Raw genomic sequence first — 21,384 nt, 5'->3', positions numbered from 1 at the left:
GAAGAGAAGATTATCATTAAGAATGTAAAATCTATAAACCTAATTATAAACATGGTAACATCAAGGCACATTTAGATTTTGCTCTCTAATTCGGAGATTCATTTGGTGTCTCAGGTGTATACACTTTTGTGTCGATCTCTCTCCTCGTGTACCCGATCAAGTTGATGAGCGAGATGACACATAGAGTCAGAGGTGTGTACATTTTTTTTGTGATGACACAGATAGAGACGGTGTATATAAATATATTTCTTCTGTGATGATACAAATAGAGACAAATGTGTACACATTTCTTCCGTGGTGATATAGATAGACACAAAGGTGTATACATCCCTTTCGTGATAATACAAATAGAGACAAAGGTGTACATTCCTTTCGTGATGTTACAGATAGACACAAAAGTGCATACGTGCCTCTCGTGAGGATGCTGACAGAGACAAAAGTGCATACATTCCTTTCATGACGAACAAATAAACACAAATGTGTATACATTTCTCCCGTGACGATACAGATAGACATAAAGGTATATACATTTCCCCCGTGATAATACAGATAGACAAAAATATGTATATATTCCTCCGTAATGATACAGATCGACACAAAAGTATACATTGCACCTGCAAAGACAAATACATATGAACGGACATGCATAGACATGCAAGTTATAACATTTTGGGAGCATTTCCATTACCTCCCCAAATTCATGAACCATCATGTTTTCCTTTTATTAAATGACTCTCATCAAGAAAGTACATTGCACCTGCAAAATGTTTGGTTTCAAATTCTACTCTGGCAATCTCCAACCATATTGACAGATTGGATTTCTATCATTAGTGAGGAAGCAGATAAGACTACAACAGCTAAAACTGTGCAGATTTAGTCTTTCACTTCCAAACCTGCCTACCAACAACTGTGAAAAATTTGGTTTCCATTTTTAGAAACTTTTCGTACATTTTGTCACGGGTAAAGTTTTCTTTTTGAGACTTTCACATATGGAAATCTTGTTATGCCATTGCAGCATTAAGAACATGAATTTACAAATCACTTTCTAAGTGTATGATTAATTATAATTTTTTGTCCAAAATATGATTATTTGTCAATTAAGGAATAAAATTTGGTTTATTCCCCTTGTTTAATATAAAGAGAATATATTTAGTTGTACTTAACATGCTGTACCACCTGAGAAATGCCACCCAACAGAGTCCAACTGTAGGAACCCAGGAACAGCCAACTGGACATGGACACCTGTCAGACAGACAAATTAGACGTTGGTGGAGAGAAATATAAAAATTGGTTGTAGAAGCTGTTTTTGGAGGGGTCTCATATTTTCATTCGTCCCGGGGTTTTTGCTTTGTTGTCACTCGTCACAATCATCCAAATTTCCCAAGCCATAGAGAGAGGTAGAGAGGGGGAGGATGGAGAACCATAAGCAGATGGAGAGGGACGAGGCGGGGCCCATGGCGGTGGAGGCGGCGGAGGAGGAGGAGAACGGGCAGGTGGGGTCCAGCCTCACCCTGGAGAGGGTGGCTGCGGCAAAGCAGTTCATAGAGAGCCACTACAAGGCTCAGATGAAGCACATCCAGGATCGTAAACAGAGGTAGGGAAAAAAGGCATTTCCTTTTGTTGAATTTACTGTTTTTAAGGATCTTTCTGTCTTGCCCAGTTCTTGTTTTTGCAATTTCAGCTGGTGTTTTTGTGATCAGAATTGTTTTTTATTCTGGGTATTTGATTTTTTTCTTTTGTTTGGAATGGAAAGCCTTGATTTTCCTGAGAAATGAGGGTGTTTCTTTGACTGCCCTGGAATTGCATTCCTGGAAAGAGTTGGAATTTGATTGGTTTTTTGGGAAATGGGGTTCATTGGAAATTCCCAAATCATTGTGCTTTTGGAATGCATATGCTTGCATGAAGTGGAAGTAAATATTGTTTAAGTTATGCTTATCGCGGAGTTGAATTGTGTTTAGATTTTTTCTACCAGGAGAGCTAATGATGATAGCAACCTTATAAGGAATATCAAACATGATAAGATTTTGGGTGCTGATTTTGCAGAATGACATTTGCAAACTAATAAGAACTGCATAGTGATGAATAATTATTAGTTTTGAGGCTTCGTAATTATATTATCCGCAAATCCTTAGTTGGAAGAGTAATTTTGTTATTGGTTTTTTTTATGACTTTAATCACCTTAGAAGAACTTAACTGGGTGCAACTGTGAACAAATTGAGAAAGATATTTAGTGTGGATTATTTGGCAGTTGACTGTGTGATTGAGCCCCTTTGGTTTAGCAATAAGCGAGAAACATGTTTCATAACATAAAATGGGTGGTGGTTGTCATTGGTTCTTTATGGATTGTTTGGATTGTTTCTCATTTGTGTTTTTTTCATGCCATTCCATCAGGTATAATTTGTGTTAATATTTCAACTTGTGCATGGTAGAGTCACCGGAAGAGAGTGCTGAAAAAGCTAAAATGTTGAGTTCTTAGGCAATAGAATCGCCTGTTAGTATGGTTATTTCTGTGGTGTTTTTCATCAATGTTATCTTTAATGCCTGGTCTGTTCTGTTTCCAGTGTCCATTATGGCGGTTTTACTTCAAACACTCTTGCATTCATGCCACATAAACTTTATATCGCTAGTGCTGAATATGTTCTTGTTTTTTATATGTTTTTAGAGTCCACTAGTTGTGATGTGCCTCCACCACTGCTAATTAAAGTGAAATTGGCAATGGTTAGAGGATAAAGGTTCTGTCATTGATCTTGAAATGTGCCCTCAAATGTGTTCATTGTTTCTAGGCGCTCGGTGCTGGAAAAGAAGTTGGCATCTGAACATGTACCAGAGGAGGAACAGATCAATTTGTTGAAGGATTTGGAGCGCACAGAGACTCAATACATTCGCCTTAAAAGGCACAAGATTTGTGTAGATGATTTTGACCTTTTGGCCATAATTGGGAGAGGGGCCTTTGGAGAGGTAGAGATATGCACCTCTTATAACTTGCATAGGTGCTAGGTTTAAAAGATTTTTATTTTCCTTTTCAACGTATTAATATACAGAGAAAGTGAGTATAAGCTTGTTTCTGTCACCCTTGGCCTCGAGTTGTTTACTGTTACAGTATGGTTTCATTTTCTTTGTTGTAGTTTTTTTCATATTCTTTGGTTTATGTTTGATAGTTTCTTGATACAATATTTATATTAATATTTTGCAGGTTAGACTGTGCCGGGAGAAGAAATCTGGCAACATTTATGCCATGAAAAAGTTGAAGAAGTCAGAAATGCTCAGTAGGGGGCAGGTAATTATATGGCACATCAAGAATTGATTTAATTTTAACTTGTTTTACCTTAAGGGAAAGAAAAACTTCAATTTAAGGTTCTCAAATTTTCATCCATTACTTCTATAGTAAATCTTGTACTCACTGGTTGTCTATCCACAACGTAGGTTGAACATGTTAGAGCTGAAAGGAATTTGCTTGCAGAGGTTGCCAGTCATTGCATTGTGAAACTTTACTATTCCTTTCAAGATGCTGAATACTTGTATCTAGTCATGGAATATTTACCTGGTGGTGACATGATGACTTTGCTTATCAGAGAAGAGTCTTTGACTGAAACTGTCGCTAGATTTTACATTGCACAATGTGTTCTGGCCATAGAATCTATTCACAAACATAACTACATTCACAGGTTGGTTTATCCTTCTGGTCACAGGCTTGCCAACATCGGAAGCTGCATTCTGTTAAAGTGCGTTATATTAATAAATGGTACATCAAGATAACATAATGTAACTCTTGCATTTGCTACGTCTATTTTTTTTTTTTTTTCAGAGACATAAAACCAGACAATCTTCTGTTAGACAAAAATGGTCACATGAAGCTTTCTGATTTTGGTCTTTGCAAGCCTCTTGATTGCTCAAATTTATCTTCCATAAATGAAAATGAAGTGCTTGATGATGAGAACCTGCATGAGACAATGGATATTGATGAATCCTTCCCAGAAACCAAAAATGGGAGGCGCTGGAAAAGCCCGCTTGAGCAACTTCAGCATTGGCAGATAAACAGGAGAAAATTGGTACTCAAATGATCCTTTCCTTGATATTCTAATGTGGAATTTCACCTCTCTTACAGTATTACTCATAGATTCTTGACTGGATAAAGTGCAAGCAACAAATGTTTGCTATTTGTATATAATAACACTTCATAGATTCAAGATGCAATGTTTAATGCCATTTCCTTTGTTTCAATGGTAGGCATTTTCGACAGTCGGAACTCCAGATTACATCGCTCCGGAGGTATTGTTGAAGAAAGGATACGGCATGGAGTGTGACTGGTGAGTCCACGATGTTGCAGCACTATTGGATTGCTATAGTAGCTAAAATATGTGTGAGCAAGTTCGTTTGTGAATTCTATTTCTTACCCAATTCCTGCTTGTAGGTGGTCACTTGGTGCGATAATGTATGAGATGCTGGTTGGTTATCCTCCATTTTACTCTGATGATCCAGTCACAACATGCAGAAAGGTTAATCAATCAGTATATATTTTGCTTATATTTTTTTGATTCAAGTGTATACTATCTCATAGTTTTCATTGTTGTGTGGTTTTCACAGTAATTAGACTGCAGTAAGATTCATTTCAACATAACTTGCCAGGTTGTGTTTGTCTCACATGTTTTTCTCAAGAAAGTTGAATTTACAAATTGTTTCTGAAGCAGTAACATTTGCGGAGTTCTACATTTCTTGCTAAAGTTTTATTGATATATTCATATCTCGTGCATGACCTGACATATGGAAGAATGTATGCAGATTGTACATTGGAAAAATCACTTGAAATTTCCTGTTGAGGCAAGGTTGACACCTGAAGCAAAGGATCTGATCAGTAGGTTCCTTTGCGATGTTGAAAATAGACTTTGTAGAGCAGACCAAATTAAGGTATTTCCCCTCTATTTCCGATGACTTTTACGGTTTTACCCTCACATTGTTACGCCATTCTTAATGAAATAAGTCCTCTTATTTTAAATGGATCAGGCTCATCCTTGGTTTAGAGATATCGCATGGGACGGACTTTACGAGACTGAGGCAGCATTTAAACCAGAGGTCAATGATGAACTTGATACTCAAAACTTTATGAAGTATGATGAGGTAAGGTGTCAAATATACTCCTGTCGGCTTACTGCTCACGAAAACATCCGACCTATACTAGTTGCTAGTAGTGAAGTACTGGATTGTGCCTTTGTGTCTAAAATTCAACTGTGCTGCAGGTGGATCCACCAGCACCTGGAAGAACTGGATCTGGACCAATGAGAAAGGTATGTTTCTCATAGCCAAAAAAGAACGGAGACTTAAAGTGGCACAATGTCAATTCATAATCTGGTGATGGCTTTGGTAATCTAAACGTGTAAAAGGGTACATTTTGACATACTAGATTAATAAAACAAATTTTCTTTATATTTCTAGGGGTTTGAACTTATCTAAAATATCAACTAATCTTTTTTTGGAGGCCCGGTGTGCTTATGCTCATGATCTTGTATGAAGGAACATTTTTACTCTTGAAGAAGGGAAAACACGGAAAGAAAATTCGTATTATATTAGTTTTGATTTATGTAAAGTAGTTTCCGTGACACTTTATGCTTGTTCTGTATCTTTCTTTGCAGACGTTGTTGACTCCTAAAGATCTCAGTTTTGTTGGCTACACGTACAAGAATTTTGAGGCTGTCAAAGGGTTGCATCATTCATCTGGTATGCATTGTACCGCAGTACAATTTTCTTCACATCTCTTTTTCCTTTGTCTTTCTAGGCGCAACATGCTACCAAGTTTTAATTTAATGAGTAACTTCATCTGCTAAATTTCCTGGATTATGTTCATTACTGTTACAGATCTAAAGAGAAGTACATCACTGAACCGGACATCTGTTGACTCTTCTCAAAGTAATAAATCCTGACCCGAACTGGTCTCATCGACTGTAAATTTCGTTTGTAATGTGCCCGTAATAATTGACTGTGTACCTGTCCAGGTGATTCTGTACTGGACTACTCCACTAAGTATTCCTCGTACGACATGGAAGCTCAGGTACTTGCTGCATCAGAGGATGTCATGTCAGAGTGACTCATAGCATCTAGTATGACAGGTGGACAGAGCCCTTCTAGGAATATGCTGGGCACACCTGCTTGTTTTTTCGGGTTAGGTTTTCACCCACATGATCAACACAGTTGACAGCTACATCTTGCAGAGTAGTGTACAGTAGTAATGTTGAAGACGCTTCAAGATGACCCGTTCAATGGGTTGGTTTTGTAGGAGTAGTACTAGTAGATCTTGAGAGCTTTTTGTATCCCAGTAGGTGTGAGAGTTTTGTCAAGGTCTTGGCTACCCAGGTTGGCATTCAAAATGTGCCTTCTTGTAACAGTTCGATCTTTTGGCATTCAAAATGTGCCTTCGCTTGTGGCAGTTTTCAATCTTTCTTCCCTTGATTGTCTATAGGAAATTATGGTTGCCGAAACATGAAAACACTGAGGTTTTGAGTCCTAAATCTGAGGATGTTATTGATGTTGAAATCTTATAGTCCCATATCTTCCCAATACTTGCGTCTCTTATTTCATATAAAATTGATTGCAGCTGAGTGCAGTTTGGCTTCTTTATGCCCTTTTTTTTTTCCTTTCTAGGAACCCTCGACGGTACGAGGGAAAAACTTTTCCCCTGTCCTCAATATTTAACTTTTGTTTTTTACCAATTCGTAGATAACCAAGATTCAATACAACAGTCGCCAAAATGCTTTTCTTTTGGAACAAAACAAACCACCAGACTAATGCAAAGAGAGATTTACAAGAGGAGGGAGCTGACGAGGCGGCTGAGTTCCAAATTTTTCGCGTGTTGCCACATATTTTAATGTTTTCATTTGAATTCGTATGATTAGTTTGACATATAGCGATCTAAGCGTCCTTGTTTATGCAAGTCCTCCATTGCATGACATGGTTAGATAGGAAGAGTGACATTCGAAATAAACATCAAACATTGTTTCTTGTCACGTTGTAATGGTCGGATGGCACAGCCTATCGCGAGTTAAAGGGACTCGTGCTTTATTTAGTTTAGGACAATTTAAAGTCCAAAATAATCTGAACTGCCCTTTTACTTGTAGGAATGAATGAAAAAAGAACATTTCCTATGCCAAACTACTCCGACATTGTTTTACAACGATCTTAAACGTTTTTGTTTGTTCTATTGTAATTAGATTTCTCAATCATTTTTTATGTTGAACTCCTTTGGGCGTTGTAAGGATAATTTTAAAATGATAAAATGTAGTAAGGAGCGATGGTAAAATTGCCTATTTTAGCATTTCAAAGGAGATGTACCAATGAAACCAAATAAGAAAACATGACCAAACTAGGTAAACATTTTAATGATATTACTATAAAGATTAGGATGTGAAATTTCAGTTTACCTTTTGTGTAACAACAACAAATCAACTTGAATTATAATACATGCACAAACATCTGAATCCTAAATCGTAAGAAAAACTCCGCGTATGTTATGTAACTGATTATACGTGTTATATTTTGGTACTCTCTGACACTACGTGATTTGTTATTAAGTTGAACGAAATATATACTGTAACGTTTTTAGTTAACTATCACTCAATCAACATCATGATCGAAAACTATAATCACATCACTTTTTTTAACTAAAAAAACTTGATTTTAATTATATCTTTTCATAAATTAATATTTTGTTTTTTCAAATTGCTCAATAATTGTCGCTTCGCAAATTGTAAATTCATCCCATGTGCCTATATGTATATATATATAAACCTACAGACAATCATACATGCATATATTATTACATATATGTTTACATACATTCATTGAAAACTCTCTGTAGCTGTTTTGACAACATTATTGTTCCCAAACTACCCCCGCCCAACGCCCACTTTAATTCATCGGTAAAACGAAACATGGGTATGACAGTAATTTAACCGTCCCCCATTTCCATTGTCGATCAAAACACAGGGTTCTTCTTCGTCCTCCATGGCTTTGTACGAACCTTCGATTTCGAGCTCGGAACTCTAATTAGAACCCTTGGAATATTCGATTCCGGACGTATCGACGAATCCCCAAATCAAAGAATCGCGCTTGCTTGGCCGCCAATTGGACATCATTGTCTCCGATTTTTGAAAGGTATAAGATTTGAATTCTGAACTTCGGTTTCGATTTAGTTTTGCTTGGTTTAAGTTCTTCGTGTCGAAATTTGGGTTTAATTTTTGAAGTGTGATTGAAGGTTTGTAATGCTTAATTTATCTAGGGTTTCGTGGATTCAACTTTTAGGGTTTCCATTTTGTATCTGCGAAGTTTTTTGGGGTTTTTAAGGTTTGATTTATTTATTATTGAAGTGAAATTATAGATAAATTTGAGCTTAGAAAGCAATGAAGCTCAAAAATCTTAAGAGTAGACCAAAAGTTGAAAATTTTATGTGACCGAGTATCTGTTTTGACAGGTACATTTTGTTGATTAGAATGGAGAATAATTGAAGACATATTAGGAAATAGTAGTATCGTTGAGTGAAATTTTAGCGCGAAAGAAATTGAACTTACGAATCATACATCAGCTGGAATAATCCGCCTCCGAAAAAAGAGTAGTCAGGGAATTTTTTATTTCCAAAGAAGGGAAGATGATACATGTAAAAGGTACCTATGGTGACTACGTTGTCACTTCGAGATAGCTGTACTAATTTAATTATCTCAATTTTTTTTAAGGTTAAATAGAATGATGAGTCAATTTTGATTATTCTAAGCTCATGACGAATGTTAATTGAGCCATCATATGGGTGTTGGTGATATCATGTGTTGTTCCATTTAGTTTGTTCATTAATTTAGTTACTATTTATTGGTCAATGAGTTGCTTATGGAGGGTCAACCGGAACTTCGAAACTCATAATTAAATGGTATCAGCAATGACTTCATTTAAATGTTAGCTTGTATGATTTTCCTTAGATCTTTGGTGTGTTCTTATTCTAATGAACATTAGTAGCAAACTGTGGAAGTACAGGGATAGACCTGGGAGGAGTTTGACTAAAGGATAATCTTTCTAGCGATTGTTTGATTGGGTGACTAAGGAGTTACCCTGGAGAAGCCATACCTTAAGAAGCTTAACCAAATCATTGTCAAACTCCCAGGAATGGAATATTACCCCAGTACAGTAAATTGTGCACGGTTGAAGTTAAAATGCTTTCTATTTACTGTCAACTTATCTGATTCTGCTAGTCTAGTTTTTAATTTTATTTTTGTGTAAGTGTTTGATCTCCTTCTAAAAAGTTAATTCTTGAGTACAAGGTAGTAATTGTCTTTGATATATATGTAACATGTCAAGTTTTGTGCATGAATTTATTGATCTTAATCAAATATCATTGTGTTGATTGGAATAATGTTAACATTAATGGAGCTGCACCCATAATGATATTCTTAGGTTTCGGTTCCTGTGCAAAATTCTCATATGGCATACACGTCAGTTGCATTTATTTTTGTTCACTGTGTGTCTGGTTTATCATGGTCTCATGGTTTCTCGGCTAATTGCTAGGTTGCTTATATATTAGGATATGTTGATAAACTTTCTCGTGTGGGTTGCTTCACCAATTTGCTTTTATGAATTTGCTTTTATGGATGTAACAAGATTGAACTTCTAATGTAAGGCTTAATTTCTTTCCTTCTTCCTTTTGGATTGTGGAGCTTGCAAGATTGTTTTAATCCTTTATGTTTAGGTTAGTAGTCTGTGGGCCAGTACTCTGAAATTAAACGTACTCTTACTTTTAACTGTGATCTTTTCGACTTGTTTTACCCTTGAACGAAGAAATCCACAATAAATGTTCTGTATGGTTTATGCATCTCAGTCCAGTTTCTTGTTTATACTTTTAGCAATTGGCTACTTCGTGTTATGTTTTGCATCGTTCTTTCTTTTATATCAGTATTAAGGATTTAAAATGACTACCCATCCTATGATAGCTGAAATCATTAGTTTGGAAAAAAAAAAAAAAAAAAGAACAGGGATTTGGCTTCTTATCTTATGATCCTTATCTGTTTCAGGTGCACTACCCAGTCATTGTTCTTAAGAGTTTGGGTTTTATGTGCTGTTGTGCCCCGTCTTTGTCATGCACCTCTGTATTTTCTGGCTTTGTGATACGGATAGAGTGTGGAAATTGATGCAATGGCAACTTCTAGCAAGTTTGATCTCTCGTCTGGTAGCCCAGATAGACCATTATACACCAGTGGACAGCGAGGATCCCACATAGCTACTGCATTGGATAGATCTGGTAGCTTTCGTGAAAGCATGGAAAATCCAATTTTATCTTCACTTCCAAACATGTCAAGAAGCACGTCTGCAATAACACAAGGAGATGTAACGAACTTCTTCCAGTGTTTGCGCTTTGATCCAAAGTTGGTTGCTGCAGAGCACAAGTCTAGCCGACAAGGGGACTTGAAAAGACTTGTGAGCGTCGCTCTTAGCATTTCACCTGATGAATCTCCATCTGCTTCAGTAAAAGGAAAGTTGCTACCATCTCCTATTCCGGAGGAAATAAAACGAGTTAAGGCTGGTCTGCGTGAAAGCTCTATTAAGGCCAGGTATATTTGTGTATATTTTGCAGTTTGGTTTGTAGTTGTAACTTTCAACTACTGCATAACATCAAATAATTTTACAGGGAACGTGTAAAAACTTTCAATGAAGCCTTATCTGCGTTCAACAAGGTTTTCCCAAGCGTACCATCTAAGAAGAGATCAAGAACAGAAGGCTTTTCTAGTGAACGTTCTAGTTCAGTGTTATCGAGTGATCGGTCAGTCCTGGGGACAAATATGGGCAAGATTGGTATTCAGAGTCATACTGTCACAGGTGGTTTCGAACTTGAGCAGCAAAAGTCTGAAGAAAGGACTAAGAACTCTATCCCGAACAAACGCACTCGTACTTCTTTGGTGGATATGAGGGTTTGTATTTTGGAAAAATTCTGCTACATTTGCTTTCTTCACTCGCCTTGTTCATATAATAATAATTATAATAGTAATAATATCTTGAGTACTGTAATGAATGTTTTGTTTAGAATTAGCTTCTAGGAACCGTTGTAGTTGTGGTTCTGGCTAAACTGCATTTTGGCTAAAGATTCCTTAGAAATCATCGTAAACTGTTTTGATTATTGTATTTTGCTACTGGGTTTCTGGGCTTATTCGGATGGTTAACCTTGATCTAATATGGAACTTCTTCCACTTAAATATCACTTTGAAATGTCATGCATGGGAAGATTTCTTTACTTGAATGAGTGGGGACATGGTATTGAAAGGTAGTTTGTTTTTGTGCATTTTAGTAGGTTTTGATATGTAGTCTTCTTCTTTATCATTTTTCTCGGAATTGTAGTGCATACATGATTGCATATAATTATGATTATGCATGCTAGTTTAGCACTGTTTTATTGTTCTGAAGCTGTGGACTGTGTTGCACATTGCATTGGTTATGTGTGCTTTTAACCATGTGCATCCCACCTGGTAATCCATGCAAGTTTGATTGATAATGTCTGTTGTGATCTTTAAGTTCCACTATTAGTATTTGCTGCATTGTAACTCCTCTAAGGGAAGACTGACATAAGTATGATAACTGTAGATGGATGTGCGGAGTACTTCTCTTGTGCGGCCATCTGTGATTGTAGACAGGGATAGGGAAATGCTGAGGCTTGCAAGTAGTGGTGCAGTTCAGGGAGAGGATCGAAATTTATCTAATAGTGTTGATGGCTGGGAAAAGTCAAAAATGAAGAAGAAGCGTTCCGGGATAAAGCCAGATGCTTCTCCAAGTATGGTATCCAGTAAACCAATTGATGGCTACCGTGAAACTAAACAAGGAATGCAGCAGAGGCCTGTGAATGATGTGCGTTCAAGGTCAAATAATGACTCCCATGGGTTTAGGTATGACTTCTTAATTAACAATTTGCTCTTCGCATAAGGACAGACTGCCTAAAATATTGTATCCCTTCATGTTTTAGGTTAATTTGATGGGCATTTTCGCAGTATTTAGATTTTTATTTCTAAAAGGAACTTGGAACAAGTAATTCCTTTTAGGTCAACTTACTGGTAAAAATGTCTCAGTGATTTTCAATGCTAACAAACTTATGCTTATTGTTTATATACTTCCACTGAGGATCCATAGAGGATGTAATAGCTCTTTAAACGTTGTGCAAGTTATTGTTTGTCACCATTCAATCACCATTTCTGTATTGAAGTTGCACAACATATGTAGAATTTAAAAGTGCCAAGGTTGTATTATGCAACTAATGGTTATGCAAATATCAGGTTTAATTTTACACTTTTTTATTTCCACTATCTCTATTTGGATATTGATGATAAGTGAGAACTTGTAGACACAACTTGACAGCACCCTCCAAAGTTGTAAAAGGGTTGGATGAATCAGAAAAAAAATGACACCTAATTGTATGGTTAAGTTGTTTTTGTTCCCATATGTAAAATGCATACTATTTCTTCCTTTTCATGTTTCCATTTGAGTTGTATTGTCCAATTATTTATGGAAAACGTGTTAATATTTTTCGGTCAAATGAGGAAAAAAATATTAGTGCGTGATATGAAAATACTCACAATTCTCTGAATCTGAAAAACCGTGTTTAGAAATTCTGGGAAAATTATGCCTTTTATCTGATGATAAAAAGGGCGATGTGCTTGGTGTTAACAATTGCCCGAAGGATATCTGTATCATTGTGGAGTCCTTTGTCTACCAGTAGTGATTGTTTAGACTTCTGCCATTATTGACGAGAATGAACCCCATGATTGGAGCTGGAATGGATAACCCAGGACTCTCTTCTGGGCTTTCACCTCATAGTACAGAGAGCAAAAGGTTTTTTCTATCATATGAAAACTTTTTCTAAATTGGGTGACTCGAAGGATCAATCTTCTTGTTGTTGACATGTTATTTCATTGAAATTTTGCATATTTATTTTATGTTGATGATTGCTTTTTGTGATATACTACCTGAGAGGAAATGCTAACACCTTGTATTTTTATAGGCCAGGAGTCACTAATGGAGCTGTTGGAGTCGGAAAGTCAGACGGAATCTTGCAACCAACTGGCTTGGGCTTTCGTTCATCCATCCCTAAGACTGAACCAGACAACCCTTCCCTTATCACTGATAAGAGAGATCGCCCTATTGGTACAGATAAGGAAAGGGCGAACCACAGAGCTGTTAATAAGTAAGCATATCATCCATAGTATTTTCTTATGTGGTTATCTTTTGGAGTGGTGTTCCGGTGGTTGTTAAGGGCCTTAAACTGCTTATTGATCTATACCTCAGTTCCTCCTATTTATTTACTAATTTGTGTTTTTTCCTCTATAAGACTGTGTTGATGTCTTTCTTTTATGCTGTATTTCTTTCAGGGCAAGTGTCCGTGATGATTTCAATTCAGCGAGTCCTACCTCAAGCACAAAGATGAATGCTTCTGTTCGGGCTCCACGATCAGGCTCAGGTGTGGCACCCAAGTTGTCCCCAGTTGTTAATCGAGCAAATGTTCCTAATGATTGGGAAATTTCTCATTGTACGAACAAGCCCCCTACTGCCGTCGGAGCTAACAATCGCAAACGCATGTCATCAGCACGATCTTCATCTCCACCTGTTGCTCAATGGGCTGGCCAGAGACCACAAAAGATCTCCCGTACTGCAAGGCGATCAAATTTTGTTCCTATTGTTTCAAGTAATGAGGAAACCACTCCTATGGATAGTCCATGTGATGTTACTGGTAGTGACATTGGGCTGGGATTTACCAAACGCCTGCCTGGAAGTTCTACTCAGCAGGTTAAGTTAAAAGCTGATCCTTTGTCTTCTGCTGCACTATCCGAAAGCGAGGAGTCGGGAGCTGCCGAGATTAAATCCAGAGATAAAGGCAAAAAGACTGATGAGATAGATGAGAAAGTTGGACAGAATGTTCAAAAGGTGTCCACTGTGGTCTTGCCATCAAGAAAGAATAAGCTGGTTACTGGGGAAGACCTTGGAGATGGTGTTCGGAGGCAAGGGAGGACAGGGCGAGGTTTTGGTTCCACAAGGGCTCTCATGCCAATGATGGTTGAGAAGGTTGGAAATGTTGGAACAGCAAAACAGCTAAGAAGTTCCAGACTTGGTTTTGACAAGAGTGAAAGGTTTAAATATTGTACTTCTGTATACTTTTCTGACTGTCAAATGATATCCTGTTTATTCTGAACAGTTAGTATTTGGGATTGACTCATATTTAAATATAACTTGTTACACAGCAAGGCAGGCCGACCGCCAACTAGGAGACTCTCTGATCGAAAGCCCTATACACGTCAAAAGCACACAGCAATCAATGCAGCAGCAGATTTTGTCGGTAGGGAAACTTTTTAATTTCTGAAGGAATAACTTTTTGACCTTATCTTTGTGTACTTTAGTGTTTTTTGTTCCTTATTCACTCTAGTTTGAATTTCCTAAGTTGGATCAGGTGATGGACATGAAGAGCTTTTGGCTGCCGCAAATGCTGTAGTTAATTCTGGTGCCTTTCTCATTGATAACTTTTGTTTTTATCCTATTCCAACATTAAATTTTTGTTGAATTAATAGTTCTATTATTGCTGCAGCTCATTGCTTCTCCAGTGAATTCTGGACGCAAATGGAGCCATATTTTAGTTTGCTATCTGATGCCGACATAGCTTTCCTGAAGCAACAGGTGATAGCCTGCTTTAATTAGGGGGGACAAAGGAATATATGTTATTATTTTCTTGAAAAATGATGTCACTGTCATTTCACCGAAATGTTTTACTTGGCATTTATATTCAAGAGTCAGCAATCCCCATCTCTGCTATGGATAATGAGGACTTCTAATTTTTTATTGATTTACCAGGGCAACATTGAATCTTATGTGACAACTCCAGCTCAAGTTCCTTCTAGTGTAGATGGTAGCACTACTGTTGCTAATGCGCATGAAAGAGTTGAATGTGAACCAAGGAGAGGTGACTTTTGTCCAGAACAATTTGTGCCAGGAACTGGAGATCATGCTGCAATTCCCCTCTGCCAGACACTCTTAGCAGCGTTGATTGCAGAGGAGGATTCTAGCAGTGTAAATGAAGACCTTACATTTGATTCATATGGAGTTGATTTCAATCTGGGTGCAGAGGTGGAATCCAATGGTTTGGATTATCAATCACAAGATAACATTCAGTTTGCTGGGCATACTGCTTTTAATGGTTATAGGATTACTGGGAGACCAGGATATGATGAGCCAGAAGGTGTAGTGGGCATCCCAAGCAAAGCAATCAATTCGGACTTTGGTCATTCGCGAAATGGTTTCCTTTCAGACCCAGCAGTGATGCCTGGACTTTCCTGTTCAGAATTTCAGTATGGTAACATGTCGTTTGATGAAAAACTTCTCTTGGAGGTTCAAAGTGTTGGAATTTTTCCAGAACTAGAGGTATGCTTCTAGAAGACACTAATTTTACTTTCTTTGGTTTTACTTGACGTATCATAACAAGCTTTTCCTTTTGAAGCTTTTTTTTTATTTTTTTTTATTTTTTTTTCCCCCTTTTCCTTCTGCTGCTGGGCTTAGAAGTGCATCGCTCCTTTTATGCTTAAATGTTTCAGAATTATATATTTTATCCTGTAATATGGGTTGTTAATTATACATGTTTTTGCATAATATTTGTTAAGCCTGATATGACACAGACGGAGGATGAAGGAATTGATGAGGAAATCAGGAAACTAGAGGAGAAGCACCGTGAACAGGTATTTTCATATATAGAACGACTCTGTATTATAATGAATTGTGGAAGGGATATGGATAGGAGGAGCTTAAAGAAATTAATCGTTTTGGATGTATTGGAACAGTTTTTAGTTGCTGCACATTTGATTTTGTTATGAACTCTGTTGTTAAGGTTTCCATTTAATGTTTTTTTTTTTTTCCTATGTACCAGATCTCCAAGAAGAAAGGTTTGCTGGATAGACTGATGAGGTCTGCCTCCATAGCAGAAGAATTCCGAGAAAAGTAATTAATCCTTTATCCTGTGGTAATTTTGCTTAACGTTCTGTTCATAATGATATAATGATTCAATTTGGTTTCATATAGGGAGCTTGAACAGCGTGCCCTTGACAAACTTGTTGGAATGGCTTACGAAAAGTATATGGTAATTTCTTTGACCTTTCATCGTCATATTTTCTTGCCATGCAATTACTCCTTGTAAGGTTTTCGGGATGCAAATTTAGGTGTAGTAACTGAGGCCTAGAGCTGTAACGTCTAACTTATCCATAAGATCCATAAAAATAAAGACTGTTTCTTTGGATGGCCCTCTACTGCCCTTTACCGTCAAAGCTCTTGCGTGATGTCTTTTAGTTCTTATTAGTATCGGATGTAGCTCTGATTTATTTGTCAAAGTTCTGGCTTGCTTTCTTTAACATATATATTTTTGTGATAGAATTCTTGGGGTCCTAATGCTACTGGTGGGAAAAGCTCCAGTAATAAAATGGCCAAGCAAGCTTCCTTAGCATTTGTTAAGCGGACATTAGACCGATGTCGTGAATTTGAAAAGACAGGGAAAAGCTGTTTCAGTGAACCCTTATATAGGGATATACTTCTTTCTGGCACGGGACAAGCAGAGGCTATTGCAGAGGGTGGTAATGCCTCCAGAGTTTCCGGTATTTCTTCTTGTGCCTCTGAATTAATATTTGTGAATGTGCTTTCTGTTCCATTATCTTCCGATGCATTTTCTTCTATTACTTGTGTAATCAATTGCATAAAGGGATGAAGTACTCTGCACTCTGGATATTTTCGATGCATTTTCTTCTATTACTTGTGTAATCAATTGATTAAAGGGATGGACTCTGCACTCTGGATATTTTCTTCCATTTCTTTTTCATTCTCTATTGATTGAAGTGTCATTTCTTATTTATATGTTATTGTCTCTTCTGCAGCTTCCATGGGTTCCCAGCCAAGCCATTCACAGTTTAGTCAGAATGCGGATAATCTTAGTGTCATCTCTTCAGATGTGCTTCAACCTTTAAATAACTTAAGTGAACAAAATGCTGGTATAGAAGAGACGTGGTCCAACAGGGTCAAGAAGAGGGAATTATCACTTGATGCCGTAGGGAATAATATTGGAACTGCAAATGCTGCATCGGGTATGGGAGGTTCTTTAACGAGCAGTGCAAAAGGAAAGAGGAGTGAGAGGGATAGAGACGGAAAAGGGCACAACAGAGAGGTGCAGTCTAGAAATGGAACTACAAAAAGTGGTCGGCCAGCGGTATCTAATGTCAAGGGGGAAAGAAAGTCAAAGACGAAGCCTAAGCAGAAAACTCAACTATCTATTTCAGTGAATGGCCTCCTTGGCAAGCCATCAGGGCAACCTAAACCAGCATTGCCATCTGGATCAAAGTCAGGTGAAATGACTACCAGTAACAATGCCAAGGATAAGGATGAGTTTTCCATGGATGTAATGGAGGACCCCATTGACCTGTCTCACCTGCAATTACCGGGAATGGATGTATTAGGTGGCCCTGACGATATTGATGGCCAAGGACAGGATTTGGGTTCGTGGTTGAATATCGATGATGACAATTTACAAGATCATGATTTTATGGGTCTTGAAATTCCAATGGACGACCTCTCAGACTTAAATATGATGGTTTGAAGTTTTCTCTGTATAGTCTTGTTCATTATACTATTGACAAATGAAACAAAATTACTGTTTCAAGAAATGACCAGTGATAAGAATAGTCATTGGACTATCCACAGTCCCCGCTACACATGCATAGTCGTTTGGCTATCGGTCCACAGTTAGGTTATATAGATTCTTTTGTAGGCTCCTGCACAAGTTTAATTTTGAGTGAACCTTTCGGATGTTGGATTTTGCTCTTGTATTAAGTTGGTGTCTTCGACTGTAAAGATCTTTTTGTTCAAGGCACCAGTTAGTATGGCTTAGTGATTATATCTTAGCGAACAGTGTATCCTGCCTGTAGCGTTTAGAAATCAGAGAACAACGCCCTCTTGTACATACATTTTATATTCCTAATAAAATCAGCTCTTAATTTAATGTATTATTCTCTAGCTGTCAAACTCATTATTTGAGGTTTGGCCTTCTGTATCTCTATAGGTTTATGATTGTTCTACAGATATCTTCGGAGAATGCCCCTTTGAGGTTCCGGTCTTCTCCAACTCAGTTTCCGGCACACTTTATTAGTTTTGGTGAGTATACCGACAAGCCTTACTGATGGTATACAAGTTTCCTTCCCCATTTTTGTAATGCTTCTAATCAGACATCATTTTCTGTAGATTTCAATTTAGTAGACTGGGTGTACCTTTTTGATATGATGTACTGTACCTGGAGATATGCTCAGATGAACTTCAAGATAAGTGCTCTTGTGGACCTTGATTTCAGACAGCTGAGGTAAGTCCCTACTCCTAAGGTTTCTTTGCTTTTGCACCGCATTGGTGCTCATGTTGCTCGAGGTTTATTGCTTTATCATCGCAAATATGATGTTTGGCTCACTCCTTCAGGCTTGTGTTATGTCCTGCGCTTACTTGATTCTGGTTTTATTTAGTTTGAACTTTGAAACTTGAAATGTGTTTATACCTTGTGTTTACTTCATTCCCTATACATTCACTTATTGCGAGTGAATTTAAGAATTCCAAACCCAAATTTAATGTTTAATCGTCTCCCAGTGCTTCCATTATCCAATTTTCTTGGTGTTTCGTTGATGTAGATAGTAATGATTGTGTTGGAAGAGGAATGGTAGAAACTTTTAACAAGATTTGAGCATTTTTTTTATTTCAGACGTTGTTCTCGGGTTTGAATCTGGTAGTGTCTCTGTTTCCTGAATCATGTTGATTTGTGGCCTAATCTGCAGTTCTAAAGTAGATGGTTTTCTAGGCGACGCTTCATACGCGTTGCTTGTGTTTCGGCCTCCAAAAGTATGTTAGTTTAGCAGTTTCATAACCATGGTGTATTCTACAGTCGGGAACCTTTGATTTATACTGTTTCAGTTGTTGAAGGGACTTCATCGAATTCTGATTTCGTCAACCCTATCATTCTATCCGAAAATTGGAAGTTTTACTTGTATGCATATGGCCAGGTTTTCAGATATCAGAAAGGTGACATGGGGTGGAGATGAAGCACTAATGTTTCTTCCAGCCATGTTCTTCCCCGTTGGGTCCATTGGCCGATTACATTTGGCATCGGGCCTTGGCGGGGAAGGTGTTGTCACTATGATAACAGTAAATTGCGTATTCTATGTGAGCATAACACTTGGGGCACGTTTACTAATCCGTAATCAAATTGAGAGGAATTGAATTGAGGAAGAATTGAAATGAGGTGGAATCAAAATCGGATTCCTGTTGAAGTTGTTTACTAAAACTGTGGAATCGGAGTAGGAATGATGTTGAGTCTATATAAGTTGTTTACTAATTCACTTCAATCGGAATGAAAACTCGGTTGATTACTATATTGCCCTTACATAAATAAATTATTTTCACACTAATTAATTTAATTAAATTCTTAATTAAATTTACATAATAAATTCATCTATATAAAAATATATAAATAGGTTTTATTTATTTATTAAAAAATGACATGAATGATGTTGAATCCATATAAATTGTTTACTAATTCACTTCAATTTGAATGAAAACTAGATTGATTACTAAATTGCCCTTACATAAATAAATTATTTTCATACTAATTAATTGAATTAAATTTATATAATAAAATTCATCTATATAAAAATATATACATAGGTTTTATTTATTTATTAAAAGATGGCATAATGAGTGTCAAATGCAGGGCAATGTTGGGATAATTAGAAACAAGGGCATAATTGGTAAATAAAATCCATTCCGGATTCCTCAAGTCACAAGGAATTGAAATACCTCCCTTATGTAGGGAGTCCAATTCATCCAAAATTAGGAGTTGGATTCCTTTATGCGTGTGGACTCCACATGTATTTTGATTTCCTAAGATTACGTAAATAAAGGTGTATCCCGTAATTGGAATCCAATTCTGTAAATTGATTTCGATTATGGGTACGTAAACTTGTCATTGATGTAATCAAGGATCATGTCACGTGACGAGTGCTAAACCCTATACTCCCCGAGACGCGTTCGAATCTGCCTAGATTTGGGGTTGTAGACGTGTAGTTGGAATTGCACGGGTGAAGTTAAAGCATTTATAAAAACCACTCATCAAATGCGTCTTGTATTTGCTGTGTTGTTTTCAAATGCATTTTCCAGCGTAGCCCACAGAATCGGAGTTTCTACAACTTTTATTTGGACGAGACGGATTACCAAGTTTAGTGCTTGGACACTCTGCTGCTTGCGTGTCGGTTCCAAGTTCCAACTCGTGTCAAAGGGATTTTTGGCACGGAAGTCGTGGCAAGAAAAAAAGCCCCACAACATTGGTACTTTTATGCGTGTGTGTGTTCTCATACAACACACAAAAGGGTCATCGCCGAATTCATTTAGTAAGGATTTCGAGGATTTTTTTAATTCTGCTATTTTATTATACATTATACGATCAGAAATTTTTTAAAATATATTATTTAAAATTGAATTTAAACAGTACTTGACGAAAATTGATCGTACAATATACAATAAACGCTCATGATTAAAGGATTCTTAGAATCCATGAACGAACCCATCCCTGTCTAAAACATGTAGAGAGAGAAAGGAAAGGGGGGGGAGAGAGAGAGAGTTTTGTACATCTCCCCCAACGCAACACAACACTCCACTGTAATCTGCCGCGTCACCTTGCACTCCAAACCCTAAACCAAATTTCAGAGCCAAATTTCCGAATACCAAAATATCATAGTCATGACGTGACAGGGTTAATAGTGCATGGAAAAAGAAAGTGGATTTTAAATTTCAGTCACGGGATTTTAATAAGATAATGCTTGTATCCCCATTGTATTCTAACTAGGCATTTACTTATTTCTTCATTTACCATTAACAAATATTTATTATCTGAATAAAATATTCGAAAGCGGTTATTCTTTTATCATCATCTAAAGATTATATATGCAAAAAAATTATTCAATTTGAAGATCGTTTTATCATTCATACGTATTAAATCAATCAATGATTTTGATAACAAGTAACATTTTTATGATAACATTCATTTGTTTCAAATTGAATAGTTTTTGTTTATGATCTTTAGATGATGATAAAAAAATGAACTATTTTGATTATAATATTCAGACGATAAATATGCACAAATTGTAAGTGAAGAACCAAGTAAATTCTTCGAGAGACCTGAACATTATCCATTTGGATATAGTGTTACACAATGCAACTTCTTTGGGGTTGGTTGTTTAGTTTTATGCCTCCAAGAGAACCTGGACTCTTTGTCGACTATTAAAAACAATTTAAGGCATGCGATAGTCTTTGTGTGGTAATAAAAAA

At 37.0% G+C, this 21,384-nt stretch overlaps 2 protein-coding genes across 7 annotated transcripts; both read left to right on the top strand.

The window, feature by feature from the left end:
- The first annotated feature begins 1,296 nt into the window (after positions 1 to 1,296).
- LOC137744598 (uncharacterized) lies at positions 1,297 to 6,525 on the top strand. Its single transcript, XM_068484376.2, has 13 exons — positions 1,297 to 1,594; positions 2,784 to 2,958; positions 3,194 to 3,277; positions 3,424 to 3,665; positions 3,806 to 4,049; positions 4,228 to 4,307; positions 4,412 to 4,496; positions 4,780 to 4,905; positions 5,002 to 5,115; positions 5,235 to 5,282; positions 5,628 to 5,712; positions 5,851 to 5,901; positions 5,988 to 6,525. The coding sequence occupies exons 1-13, from the start codon at positions 1,413 to 1,415 to the stop codon at positions 6,077 to 6,079; spliced, it is 1,608 nt and encodes a 535-aa protein (XP_068340477.1). The 5' UTR covers positions 1,297 to 1,412; the 3' UTR covers positions 6,080 to 6,525.
- A 1,286-nt stretch (positions 6,526 to 7,811) lies between these two features.
- LOC137738097 (uncharacterized) lies at positions 7,812 to 18,025 on the top strand. Of its 6 annotated transcripts, none has more exons than XM_088685553.1 (16): positions 7,812 to 8,142; positions 8,459 to 8,648; positions 10,041 to 10,577; positions 10,655 to 10,934; positions 11,602 to 11,900; positions 13,010 to 13,192; positions 13,377 to 14,132; positions 14,244 to 14,338; positions 14,450 to 14,500; positions 14,585 to 14,673; positions 14,848 to 15,414; positions 15,666 to 15,725; positions 15,914 to 15,984; positions 16,066 to 16,123; positions 16,412 to 16,631; positions 16,908 to 18,025. In XM_088685553.1, exons 3-16 carry the CDS (start codon positions 10,162 to 10,164, stop codon positions 17,621 to 17,623), a joined length of 3,861 nt encoding a protein of 1,286 aa, XP_088541679.1. In that variant the 5' UTR covers positions 7,812 to 8,142; positions 8,459 to 8,648; positions 10,041 to 10,161; the 3' UTR covers positions 17,624 to 18,025. The 6 variants fall into 6 exon arrangements, with proteins under 6 accessions (XP_088541679.1, XP_068333821.1, XP_068333804.1 ...); XM_068477720.2 differs by having other exon boundaries at positions 15,651 to 15,725; XM_068477703.2 differs by having other exon boundaries at positions 14,441 to 14,500; positions 15,651 to 15,725.
- The last annotated feature ends 3,359 nt before the right edge of the window (positions 18,026 to 21,384 follow it).

This window comes from Pyrus communis, chromosome 15 (genome assembly GCF_041283825.1).
Source record: "Pyrus communis isolate YQ-2024b chromosome 15, ASM4128382v1, whole genome shotgun sequence".
Lineage (NCBI taxonomy): Eukaryota > Viridiplantae > Streptophyta > Magnoliopsida > Rosales > Rosaceae > Pyrus > Pyrus communis.
Note: the sequence above shows the minus strand (reverse complement) of the source record. Positions and strands in the feature narration are given on the sequence as shown.

What these genes read in the sequence shown, in the direction of transcription:
- LOC137738097 (XM_068477703.2), top strand. Translation starts at nt 10,162, where the DNA reads ATGGCAACTTCTAGCAAGTTTGATCTCTCGTCTGGTAGCCCAGATAGA. An exon ending in AAATGCTGTAGTTAATTCTG is followed by an intron (nt 14,501 to 14,584) that starts GTGCCTTTCTCA and finishes TTATTGCTGCAG; the next exon opens with CTCATTGCTTCTCCAGTGAA. An exon ending in GAATTTTTCCAGAACTAGAG is followed by an intron (nt 15,415 to 15,650) that starts GTATGCTTCTAG and finishes ATATTTGTTAAG; the next exon opens with CCTGATATGACACAGACGGA.
- LOC137744598 (XM_068484376.2), top strand. Translation starts at nt 1,413, where the DNA reads ATGGAGAACCATAAGCAGATGGAGAGGGACGAGGCGGGGCCCATGGCG. An exon ending in AAACATAACTACATTCACAG is followed by an intron (nt 3,666 to 3,805) that starts GTTGGTTTATCC and finishes TTTTTTTTTCAG; the next exon opens with AGACATAAAACCAGACAATC. An exon ending in CAGTCACAACATGCAGAAAG is followed by an intron (nt 4,497 to 4,779) that starts GTTAATCAATCA and finishes GAATGTATGCAG; the next exon opens with ATTGTACATTGGAAAAATCA.